The sequence below is a fragment of the Ananas comosus genome, linkage group 6 (assembly GCF_001540865.1).
Source record: "Ananas comosus cultivar F153 linkage group 6, ASM154086v1, whole genome shotgun sequence".
NCBI classification, from domain to species: domain Eukaryota; kingdom Viridiplantae; phylum Streptophyta; class Magnoliopsida; order Poales; family Bromeliaceae; genus Ananas; species Ananas comosus.
In genome coordinates, this window is record NC_033626.1 from 14,001,580 (window position 1) to 14,014,308 (window position 12,729).

The window sequence follows — 12,729 nt, forward strand, 5'->3', positions numbered from 1 at the left end:
AGTGAGACAGTCAGGACTTTAAAAAGAGAAACAAACAAGACGAAATTAAAAAATAAACAAGAAACACAAACACACGTCGAAAGAATTGGTGGTATAGAGAAAATGATAATATATTATCAATTTTATTTATCTTAATTAAAAAATATGAAGTAACCAGACTATAAGCATGAAATTTTATATACCAATTATTAAATTTTCAACCAACTATGTCAAATATAGCCGAGTAAAAAACTCTTTTAATGGACTTCTAATAGTAATTTTGTATATAGTAGTGTTGCAGAAATATTTGTCGAGCATGGTATAAATGTCTTTTTTTATGTTCTTCAAGATTCTTGTAAGAACTATCTAAAGACTACTGAGAGGAGCAAATATTCATTGCTTTTAGAATACACTTTGCACCAAGCGATTTTTCAGTGGAATTATTTGATGAACAATAGAGCCAAAGAGTCACTTGGTATACGTATTCCTTTCAGCTTTTATAAATATTTTAAACTCTCATTTTCAAAGTGATTTTGAATAATATTTTAGCAAAATTTTGGGTTAAATCAAACATTTTGCGTGTACAGATTTCAAATTTTGGATTTGGAATCAACTCCTTATAATTAAATAGACAAAATTCGCAGGTATTTTCAAGCAAAAATGAATCATCGCAGGCGCGCGCAACGCCGTACATTTGCAAATCACCCGCGATCAATCTAAGCCGCCGCTTATCTTAGCACATCATAGCATGTCCATGCTAGAGTGCGCCGTCACCTTCTCGAATATTCCAGCGCCCGATATCCCCGTTTGCTTACGGCCCGTTTGCTTACCGCCAGTGACCACACCGTATGAGCCCTATATAAACCTGGTCCGCGTCGCACGCCTCTTGCAGCAGCCCACCAAAGCGGGAATCTGCGTGGAGAGGTGCGATCATCGTACTCAGCAAACCCTAATTTCGCTTCGATCGATTGATTAAGGTTTCTGGGAGATTTTACCGTCTCTCCCTATTCGTTTCTTTCTCCTCGATTATCGATCGAATTTCCGGTGAGTTTTCCCCAAACTTGTGATTAAACTGTTCGATCCCGACCATTAAAAAGTTTCCTTTTCGACATCTGCTACTGTTTTTTTTTTTCAAGCNTTTCCTTTTCGACATCTGCTACTTTTTTTTTTTTTTTTTTTTTTTGCAAGCAATTCAGTAACTTTCCCTAAAGTTTTTATTTGTCCTGTTTGATCTGTTGCAATTAGGTAAATCCGGTACCTGCTCTATTATTTTTTGATTTTCTTTCAGTTTATATATGATTGCTATTAGATAACCATAAGCATGGTTTAGAATTGCGGAGATGAACGATTTTTAGAAAATAATGTTGTAGCACCTGAAATTTTGCAGTATCGGTGCCCTGACTCGCAATTGTCGAAATCATACATCTGATTTCGAAGCAAAACATAATTTTTTCTCAGATCGATCTCATCTACAGTTGGTGATACTGGAGTTCTGTTTCTAATTCTGCATTCCCTTTTATCTGTGATACGGATATATTGATTAATGTTCTTCTGGGTAATCTGTAGGCATAGTATTTGGTCGATTTGAGCTTTAGTCATTGTTGGATTCTTTTAATTTTACTTGTCGTAAACTATTTTATTGAAAAAGGCATAGTTTCTCTTGGATGATATTCTCTCTTTTTGCTGGCCTATTTATGAAATGTGAGATGAAGGTTTGATGACATTTTGTGAAACAGTAAGAGTGGATCTGTGGCTAGGAAGTGGTAATTTTAATATGTATTTGGAGGATAGTTAATCTGATTGTTGTATGGTTATATGCAGGCAAAAAAGTTATATTAATATACACCATCACCATATCTGCTTGTATATTGTCTTGAACTTAAATGGAAGAACAAAGCCTTGTTAAAATCCCGGTCGTTTGGAGGGGCAACAAACTGAACGTGGAGGTTGATCCAAAATGGAATGTTAAAGAATTCGGAGAGAAGCTGCAAGGTTTAACTAATGTAAAACCAGAGACTATGAGACTTCTTGTTCCACAGCCTGCAAAAAAAAGTTCAAAGATGATCACTCCGTATTCTGATGTTTACTCATCTTTAAGCTTGCAAGAAGCTGCTATTTTTGAGGTACCGTATGCATTTGTATTTTGCTTTTCTAGTAGTTGGTCTTTCATCTTATATTTTCTTGATTAGCTTTGTTTGTGCTCTTGTTAAAATAAAATTGTGAAAGAATAAGGGTAGTTAACGAAATCCTGCTTGGATCTTCCATGCTTACATGCCAGCAATGTTCTTGTTGACATTTGCAGGGGAAGCCCATTAGAATGATGGGTGTCTTTGACAATGAAATTGAAGAGGTTTCAGAAAACAGTAAGAAGGCAAATTTACGAATAGCTGGATTTGACGAGGAAGAAAAGAGGTTGAAGCATCGGATGTCAGCTAGGCCTCGGACTTCTTTTAAACTTCCACAAGGAGAGTATATTTTTTGTGATTTTCGTACACTTCACATTCCTGGGATTGAGGTAAGATCAGTTCAAGTAATGTATGAGACTGTAATTGCTAATTTTTCGCTCATAGGTTACTAGAATTAAATTAGGTTTGTCCCCTATATATTTAGTTGAAATTTGCTTGATTTCAACTATTAGGACACAACTTTAATGTCATCATCGAGAAATAAATTCTTCTGTCTGAACTGAAATTTCATCTGAAAGATATGAAACTCTAAAACATTTTATGACTTTCTTGTGCTTTTATTTCAGTTGAATCCTCCTCCTTCTGAGGCACTGAGAAGGATGCACATGCTTGCATCTGATCCTGGAATTATTGCTATTATGAACAAGGTGATGGCTTTTCCTCCAAATATTTTTTCCCCCCTCAGAATTTATCTAACTGTTTTATTTTTCTCGACCATCCTTTCAGCACCGATGGCGGGTTGGCATTATGACCGAGATGGCACCTGTTGGATATGTTGGCATCAGCCCTAAGTGCCTCCTAGGTTTCAATAAGGTGAAATGCTAAAGTTGCTCATTTAGAGTACACACCTAATTCAGGTCCCTTCATTTGCATCAGTGGTGGCAACTATGTTTATTTCCTTTTGATGCTGCAGAATCAAGGGGAGGAGATATCTCTGCGCCTTCGTACTGACGATCTTAAAGGGTTTAGGAAATATGAAAGTATCAAGAAAACTCTTTTACATGAACTGGTAGGATCCTTTGGTAGCTGTTTGATTAATTGTTATTGTTTTGTGATAATGGTCCCATGTATTGTATTAACAGAATTTTTTTCAAATTCTTTCTATCTACAGGCCCACATGGTCTACTCTGAACACGATGCGGACTTTTTTGCTCTAGATAAGCAGGTGTGGTTGATAAATTTAGCTTTTAGCATAGTAAATCTTTCTTTTGCATTTTTTAAGAAAAAAAAGATTAGTTAACTAAATCTTAGTGTTTAATACAGTTGAATGAAGAAGCTGCTGCATTAGACTGGACAAAATCAAGAAGCCACACACTGAGTGGTCACAAGACATTTGACAGTTATGACGAGGAGCTATCCTTTGAAGTAGGCAACAATATTGGTGGTCAAAAGCTTGGAGGTTCATCAAACTCATCGGCAAGTGTTCGCGCATTATCAGCAGAAGCAGCTCACCAACGTTTGATGAAGTCATCTACGAATGGTTCTGAGGTGCAAGTTCATCCAGAAACAAATGGGGATCAAGCAACTGATGCAGCAGCTGAACCTGATCCTGATGAAGTTGGCCAAGAATTTGCTTTGGCTTCTGAGCCTGACCCAGATGACTCGCTGGTTTTTGAGAATGATGCCATGCATGTTGATATTGTAGCCATGAATGTTGATATTGTAGAAGATATTCAGAAGCCCTCCGAATCTTTTATACTCGAAGAGTGTAATGAACCGGATCCTGATGATTGCCGAGAGCCTAATCCTGATGATTCTGATGTTCAAGATGCTATGGCGATTTGTGTGGAACCTGATCCTGATGATTCCCTAATTGGAAAGGAAACAAGAACCTCCAAGGACCCCACCTACACTGGCACAAATAATGTAAATACTGATTTTGAGAATAAAGTGGAACCTGATCCTGATGGTTCTGTGTGTATGAAATCAATGAAGTCCGAGCCTGATCCTGACGACCGTGTTGATGGCACAAATAATGTCAATACTGATTTTGAGAACAAATTTGAACCTGATCCTGATGATTCTGTGTGTATGAAATCACTGAAGTCCGAGCCTGATCCTGATGACCGTGTTGATGGATTGGACAGTGTAGAGCTAAGAGTGATTGAAGAGCCAGTGGTTGCCATATGTTCACGACTACAAGAGGCTATTAAGATGCTAAGGTTGGAGGTTTCACCTCTCGAGGCAACTTCAGTGTTTCAGACACTTTTTAAGATTATCAGGTCATTTTATTGTACATTCATGTATAATTTTTGGCAATCGTTATTTCAATCTTTCCACCTGGAGTTGGTCTGACTGTGGTGCCTTTGCTTGTAGGAATGTGATTGAACACCCAAATGAAGTAAAATTCAGGAGACTGCGGAAGGTAATATTTAAATGGCATTTCTCTTCAATAATTATTGATTCAGTGTTAGATCTTGTTATATTTTGAAGCAAATTTTTGCAAATATTTCTATTAGCTTTTAATATGTGTCTTTGTTCCATAAAATTCTAGGCAAACCCTCAGTTCCAGAGGAACGTGGCGAATTATAGAGGTACTGACCTTTTATCCTTCATATCCTTAGTTTACTTCAGTTTTCTTGTTATGATGTGCAATTTTGTGCCATAAGTATATTGTACAGTATATTGACCGACTTGTTTGGTCCGTGCCAGCTGCCATTGAGATACTCAACATGGTCGGCTTCTCTGAAGATGTTATCTTGGACGAAGTCGGGAGAGCTGAAACATACTTGGTATTGAAGAGGAACGACCCGGGATTGTTGTGGCTTGCAAAGTCTTCGCTTGAAATAACCACAGCTTAAATTTGCCACCTTAAAATCTTATTGATCTTGTAAATCCGGAAGATTTGTAGAATCTCCTCGAGAAAAGAGTGCGTTGTAGAGAACAGTATATAATAATGCTGTTTCTCGCTGTGCTTGTGATTACATGCTTGTGTACAGTGTTATTAAGTGGATTTTAGAATGACAATGTGCATAGAAGGTAAAATGATGCTTGTATTTTATCCCAAAACTGTGAAAAACTTGAGAAAAGTTGCCGAGGTTGGGTTTGTGTATTTTATATATTTACTCTCTCTTCCTTTGTTGATTTGTTTGGTATTACGCTATTACTTAAAGTCGGCTTTGTATAAATACTTTCATTGAATAAAAAAAAAAATGCTGAATAAAATGTTCATATTTGTTACAGCAAGTTCTCATGCTGTGGTGTAACACGCCCTAAATGGTCGCAGCCCCCAAATTGTTAGAATAGCCCAGTTCGCATAAAGCCCATATTGAAGAAAAAAAATCCTCTGAGCTATCTACTTACATAATCAGCGCTTCGTTATGCTATGTTTGTGTCCTGTTATTTTTATCTCTGCGTACTCTGTTCTCCTCTTTCCACTCTCCCTTTTTCTACTTCCATGGAGCTCGTCGTGGGCACCGCTCTACACCTCCGTCTCTCCTCTCGCCCTTCCCTCCTTGTCGATTCCAAGATTTTTGCCCCCACAATGTCGTCTTCCAATCTCTCCTCCTCTTCCCGCCATTTCTTCCCGCGCTTCTCCGCCGATTCATCTCGAAATCCGAGCCGGCTCGCCGTCTTCGCCGGCGCCGTCGACGTCGATAAGGCCGAGAGAAATCGGTTCCCCGCCGACGTCCGGGTCACGGAAACCCGGGAGCCTCACTCCACCGTAAACCCCCTCCTCCTCCTCGTCTCTCCTTTTTATTTTTCTTTATCATAAGATGTCAATTTAGGTATACTTATTGTTCGTTTACCTTTTTTTTTGAAAATATACTTCTCTCGCTAATTTTTATACAAGTGGTGTTATTCACAGGTCAGATTGAACGTGGAGGTTCCACCAGCCGTATGTCAGGAGTGCTACAGAAAGGCTTTAGATGAGTTTTCCAAGCGGCTGAAGGTATTCTTCTTGACGAGCACATTCGCACATTTACCTAGATTCTTCTCATGCTTACGTGCAGATAATTGCTAAATTCATTCTCTTGTGGCTGATTCTAAATTTCTTATCATCTGATTTTACGCTCTATCTAACTGCGAGGGTGCTAACTTCAAAGATCGGTTCAAAGCCATAACATATGCCGGTTATCGTTCTCAGGTTCCTGGATTTCGCCCGGGCAAGAAAATTCCGGAAAATATACTTGTCAACTATGTCGGGCGTGAAAGTGTACAGCAGGCTGCGATCGAAGCCGTTCTAAAGAGAACCCTTCCTCGAGCAATGTCCTCGGTCTGTTACATCTCTATTCGAATTATTGGTGACTACTATAGTATTGGTCGAAAGTTCACTATTTAGTCATTGATTTCTAGTTGAAGTCTCTTTTGCATTAGCGAGGCAATAGAAGAGAGCGATCGATTAACAACACAAGAAGCATATACTTTCAGGAACAGCATAATCATGTCGGCTTATTTGAAATTTTATCAGCTCCATGAACATATTTGTTCTCTGTGGACAAATAACCTGATGATATATTTATGGTGGGAGTCATGGAGACTTAGCAATGCTCATTGAACTACTTGCTGATATAAGCCTTTTTCCAACTAATTTGGGGTCTCTAAGATGTTACTGTACTGATTTTCACGAAATTGATTGTTGCAGTACAATGACTCGATCCAAATTTCTTGTGCATCTACTTGATTGATTACCTATGATCAATTATTGATGTAGCATTGGCTACTATCTTACTATATGAATTCTAATTTTAGGTAGAGGGAAGAGCTCTGAAAGATTCTGTACGCATTGCAACTAAGTTTGCTGAGATGACTGAGACCTTCTCTCTTCAAGATGTGTTTAGGTAGGAACTTCTTACCTGATGGTTATTGCTTGGTGCCTTTTCTATTCCTTTATTTTTTTTTTCTTTGGTCATGGTGTTTAATATAATGAGGGAAATAGCACTAAGTATTAACTTTTGCATTGTGCTTAGCTTATCATCCATTTATCAAGCTTCCTACTTCGCGGGCTTCTGAAGAGAACCTATAATTCAAAATTCTAAAGGCGTTTGAATAGAGAGGCTAAATTAAGCAGATATTCTGAACTAGATAACAAGTTAACAACCTGTTATTAGGTCTTGCAACTGTGTTTCCCCCGCTTCCTCTAATCATATAGCATCCATGGGTTACTGATTTTTCTATGGCTTTATGATTCTTGTGTTTTCCTTAGTATTGTTGTTTAGGATTATAGTTGCCTATGCACTAGTTATGTTCGGTTTTATGGTAGAGTTAGTTTCCAGATACGACGTGGTGGTCGACGTGGCTCCTCAGGTCGCATGGTTATTGGAAGACAAATACAAGAACTTGAAGATTGTTGTTGAGATCGACGATATTATTAACGCTCAAAGTGCTTCTGAGAAAGAGCTTAGACGTCGTCATAAGGGTCTTGGATCACTGCGAATTGTGACTGACAGAGGCTTGCAGGTAATTATTGATTAGATTCTTTACTCAGGAAAACAAAAAATCATTGATGAGCTAGACTATATCTTTTATTACCATATAAGTCAGGAGTGTCACATTGTTCCATCGTTCGTACAATATTGTAACATGCCACTATGTAGCTAATTGAATCATTTTCTTGCTACTTATTCAAGCAAATAGGGATCTGAGTCAAAAGTGTTCTTACTTTGTTTATTTCACTGGATGTTGTTGTGACATTTAAAATTTCACTACACACTACCGACTAATAGCCTTGATTTTTGGCACACCATTGCTTTAGAGAATGGTTTTTGTACCTAACTGTAGTTTGAAGTTTGTGAACTGTTGAATTATCTTCTCTTCGTAGTTTGTAACATGTTTGTTACGTCTTAGGTTGGCGATCTTGTTGTCCTCGATATATTTGCAGAAAATATTGACTATGCGGAATCTAGAGGTGAAAAAATTCCATCTGCTGAGAGAAAAGGTTTATTCATTACCTTTTGCAAATCTATTGATGCCCGCTAGTTTACAAAGTTTATTTTTATGGTCAACTTTTTTGCCGTCTAATTAGAATATGCAATGCTAAATCTAAAGGAAAGTTTGTTACTATACTATTATGTTCATTAATTTGACGGTGGTAATAATCTTGTTTGTCAGAATATTCAGAAAGGTATGATGATTTATTGAAATAAATTATTTATGCCAAATAATATTAAGTTGACGCACACAGGTGGAGATGCATATGTATAAACTATTGACAGACACTCGCTCTAAAGTAGCTAGGCACCTGGGAATATATCTCTGAAGATACATAAATCTATGACATTTATTCTAATATAAACGCTCAAATGTCTTTTCATTTTACTTATATATTATGGTATTAAAGGCACATCTTTGTTAAGCCAAACAATCCATTTAGAGTTGCTGCAGGTTAATATATGGAAGATTTTATTTGGTTTTAGATGCTATTGCCATAGTATTTAGCCGTGTCATCGTCAGTATATCTCATTTCTTGTTTATCCTGATTTAATTCTTTGACTTCTTCGATGCTGACTGATATATCCCAAAAGAATGAATTGGAGTAACCATTGCGTCCATGACCCAGCAAATTTAACTGATTCTTATATGATCTTCCCAGGTTTTTATTTGGACACAGAAGAAATCAATAACCTACTTCCTGGATTTCTTGGTTCAATAATTGGAATCCGACAAGGCGAAACAAGGTCTTTTCCTCTTCAATTTCCAGAATCATGGGAACAAGAAAATCTCCGAGGTGTTCGCGCACAATTTACAGTCAGTGTCACCCTTTTAAGCCTACGTCCTACTGTGCTTCTGTTTTGTAAATAAATGCAACTTGGACCTAGCTTTCTTTTTTCTTCCGGAGAGAGTCAGATAACATTCTAAAGCAACAACCTACTGTTTTACATTATTTCAGTAGATATACTGTACACAACAATAGAAATCATAGTGATTTCTAGCTATAGTGAAAGAATTTCGTCTCCAATTCAACTTTTGAAAGTGCTTTCTGTTGCCTGACTATTCACTTACTGTTTATCTTTACTGCTTATTCTTATAGGTTGAATGTAAGGAACTCTTTTATAGAGACTTGCCAGAACTGGACGACTCCCTTGCTGGAAAGCTTCTACCTGGTTGCAGTACCTTGAATGAGGTTTTCTTCTAATCTGTATTATTCTGTAGCTGTAACCATTTTTAACAATGATGGAAAATCTCTTGTTATATATATATATATATATATATATATATATATATATATATATATATATTAGTTCGATGGGATGTGTGTGTTGCATTGCACTCGGTGATTTGTATAGCATCAAGAAGTAATTATATATTTTTGGTGTAGTATAACAATTGCTGGTTGTAATGCACAGGTCCGAGAGTTGATTCTCCAAAGATGTAAAGAAGTGGAGAAAAATGCTATAGAACAAGCAACAGATAATGCAATTTTAGATCAGTTGTGCAAGGTCAGGAGCTTTGTGGCAAGGCCTTTATGTTTATTTATTGCCTAACATTTTCGGATATGAGCAGGAATATTTATATATTTTTGTAGCGTTTAAGGTTCTCTGTTTTGGATCAATTTCGGGACAACAAGTATAAGATTTTCATAGGTTTTTTTTTTCTTAGTCGCATTTTTTTTAACAATTTCTTAGAATTCCGAAGTCATATATATTTGCTAATATTTGGTTTTGAGAGGGGACTAAAGTACTGTTTCTTTGAATGGGTTTGTTTGCTGATATTTGTTGACACCTGTCTGATTTGTCCAGATTGTTAAAGTTGACATACCTCAATCGTTGTTTGAAGAACAAGGCCGACAGCTCTATGGAGCCAAACTTTTGCAGTTACAAGTAAATTTCTAAGGCTAATTTATGTTTTTTGATTAATTTTCATCTTTATCCATTTTTTTAAAAAACATTATCCATTATTTGGGCAGGCAGAACGGAAGCTAGATGAAAACCAGCTGGCATCCCTTTTAAGTGAAAAGACAGTCAAGGAATACCTCGAAAGCGAGAGGGAGAATATCTCGAAAATCATAAAACAAATGTTGGCAGTTGGTGAGATTTTCAAATGTGAAAATTTGCAGGTAATGGCTAAATGATCTTTTTGGAATTTCCCTTTTAAGTGAAAATATCATATTAATAAAGAGGAAAAAAAAATCCCGGATATCTTTGGTGATTGTGGGTTTTATCTCTTATTTATATTATAGGTGATGCTGTAGCATGTGAATGATGATGATAGGGTGTGCTTTACTAAATCAAAGCTACCATATTAACTCATTTTTTATTCACTAGCAGCCATAAATAAAAATATATGCTGCATGAAATGCTCCAGAAGTTGACATCCACTGTACAACATCCATTACCTAAAACTGAGATGCTTTGTATTTTTTGCAGTATTCGACAGACGAACTTGTTAAGGAAGTCGAGAACTCCGTGGCGGAGTTCAAACACCATAATCAAGAGTACGACGAGGAACGTGTTAAACAGCAGGTCCTAGTTTCTGTCCCTATAGTAGTATGAAGATCTGTTCTATGGGGTTTCTTTTAAGTTTCTGTCGGAGAATTAGTTCGGTGCTTTTTGATATGGATCAACAAAAGCAAACAAGAATTGACATTTTCAACTGAAACTCCACAGGTCCAGGATGTTCTGGAGGGGGCAAAGGTGCTCGAATGGTTGCGAGAGAATGCGGAGATTCAGTATGTACATAGGTGATATTGTCGACAAGCTATGTACATAGGTCAAATTCTAAAATCCTTCCAACTACCGAAATTAACTTTGTCGGTTGTTCCGTTTTTCTTGGAGTGCCTCAATAACGAGAGAATTAATTGGAGTTGGATCTGTTTGTGGCACAACAGTGGATTCTGCTTCATAACAGGGCAAAATCTACAATTGCACTTTCCCTGCTCTACTTTGTAGCTGTGTTACGAACGATTGAATCTGTATCTGTATTGCTATGCATGTTTAAAACACAATCTTGGTTTAGCAGCTAGTTTAGTAAAGACACTTTCAATTCAAAAACAAGCCTGGAAAAATTTCAAGATGATACATGGAACATGTGTGATAATGATACCAAAGTTACTTCTCGGAGGCATAAATATATTCGTATAGACTTCAAATAACAAGATTCAAATAACAAGATTTGCTAGTGTTTCGGCTTAAAACATAATAAAAATGAAAATAAGGGAAAAAGGGAAAAACCTTTTTATCTACAATTACGACTCTAACCATGTAAAACGATGAGCAACCCTTTCCCGAACTTATTTTCAGTATCAAAATGTCAAAAGAAAGTTGTATTGAATTTGGTCAGCTTACATGTTAAAAGTCCGTCTTTTCGTATATTGTCATCGCCGACTTCTCCCTGACTACTAGGTTTGCGCCCCACCCAATGTCCATTCTACAGAATCTCCAGTCCGACGGAACTCCGGGCCGTTGGGCTGCCGTTCGTCCTCCTCTGCTATATTCCTCATCTTTCTCCGCCGTGTTTCCGGCGGTCGCTCTTGTATGGGAGCTAAACCACTTCGCGAGCATGTACTTCTTCCTTCTCCACGGGGGCACGTGCATGCCTGCGCTCTTTATGGACTCCGTCGCCGCCGCGCACATTACTCTCACGACTTCCTTCAGATGCTCCGGCTTCGCGACGAGCACCGCCGGGAGTGTTTGGAGGAGCTTCAGGTAGGCTGTGCTCGGCCTTGCGATTTCAAACTCGGCGGCAATGTTGATCTCCACAATGTATCGGGCCGTGCCGTCGCCTCTCGTGATCACGTCGATGTACTCGTGTGAGCCCGCGGGCAAGCTGCCGGATCTTTCCCAGGAGGACTTGCACACCCCTAGAAACAGAAATAATTATTGAATTTGATTAGTTGCTAAATTTGATCGAATTTAATGCATCTTATGATTTCAAATGCTTACCGGCGTTGAAACCCTTGTTACGGAGCCGAGTCACAACCCGTCTCCTGAACCCATCCGAGCTCGACCCGGCCAGCTTAATGGCCCTCTCCACCTCGACCCGGATCCGATCCGCGACCGAGTCGTCCTCCGACTCGCCCAGCGCGGCCTCCAACGCCCGAGTCCAGTCTCGGCCGACGCGTCCCCCGCAGTTCGTCTCCGAGTCCCACTCGGGCTCGATGATCTCGTCGTCTCCGCTCCCTCCCCTCTCCGCCGCCGCGTCGTAGAACGAGTCGACCAGGTCGGCCAACTCGGCCGAGTCGGCCTCCGAAGACGACGCCGACGACTCGCTCCCCGATCGCCCCCAGAGCCTCGCCCGCGCCCTCTCGTCCAGCGCCGCGGTCGCCCTCTTGTACCTCGCCGTAATTCCCCCCATCTCTCAAGGGCAAAACCGGTAACAAAACGCAAAATTACTCTCTCTCTTTCTCTCTCTCTCTCTCTCTCGTTCTTCGCGTTCAGAGGGAACTCTCCTAGTATTTATAGACGTTTCGGGACGATGACGATGACGTGGCGAGACACGACAAAAATGTATACGAGACGGGGATTTGTACCGTATATTGATGATAGGACCAGGTGCGATCGGAGCCGTTCGCTTAAGGCTGTGTGGGTCCGCGATCATTAAATCGGAGCCGCAGAGGTCGATCGCACGTGCCGGGGGGGCAAGGAGCGTGGACGGGGTAGTACACGGCGGCGGGGCGTTGGCTACT

General features: G+C 39.2%; 3 protein-coding genes across 5 annotated transcripts; 2 read left to right on the top strand and 1 right to left on the bottom strand.

Moving 5' to 3' along the window:
* LOC109711337 lies at window positions 801–5,230 on the top strand. 3 transcript variants are annotated; one of them, XM_020234331.1, is made up of 11 exons: window positions 801–903; window positions 1,801–2,102; window positions 2,282–2,494; window positions 2,732–2,812; window positions 2,892–2,978; window positions 3,079–3,174; window positions 3,277–3,330; window positions 3,429–4,387; window positions 4,482–4,530; window positions 4,660–4,699; window positions 4,818–5,230. In XM_020234331.1, the coding sequence occupies exons 2-11, from the start codon at window positions 1,863–1,865 to the stop codon at window positions 4,964–4,966; spliced, it is 1,968 nt and encodes a 655-aa protein (XP_020089920.1). In that variant the 5' UTR covers window positions 801–903; window positions 1,801–1,862; the 3' UTR covers window positions 4,967–5,230. The 3 variants fall into 3 exon arrangements, with proteins under 3 accessions (XP_020089920.1, XP_020089919.1, XP_020089921.1); XM_020234330.1 differs by having other exon boundaries at window positions 853–1,023; XM_020234332.1 differs by having other exon boundaries at window positions 865–956.
* LOC109711338 (trigger factor-like protein TIG, Chloroplastic) lies at window positions 5,492–11,062 on the top strand. The gene is made up of 13 exons (XM_020234333.1): window positions 5,492–5,829; window positions 5,974–6,057; window positions 6,253–6,381; window positions 6,858–6,946; window positions 7,382–7,565; window positions 7,953–8,043; window positions 8,698–8,852; window positions 9,136–9,228; window positions 9,452–9,544; window positions 9,845–9,925; window positions 10,012–10,161; window positions 10,472–10,567; window positions 10,712–11,062. The coding sequence occupies exons 1-13, from the start codon at window positions 5,563–5,565 to the stop codon at window positions 10,787–10,789; spliced, it is 1,590 nt and encodes a 529-aa protein (XP_020089922.1). The 5' UTR covers window positions 5,492–5,562; the 3' UTR covers window positions 10,790–11,062.
* Window positions 11,199–12,465, bottom strand: LOC109711339. Its single transcript, XM_020234335.1, has 2 exons — window positions 11,987–12,465; window positions 11,199–11,904 (listed from the first exon to the last, which is right to left on the bottom strand). Exons 1-2 carry the CDS (start codon window positions 12,396–12,398, stop codon window positions 11,393–11,395), a joined length of 924 nt encoding a protein of 307 aa, XP_020089924.1. The 5' UTR covers window positions 12,399–12,465; the 3' UTR covers window positions 11,199–11,392.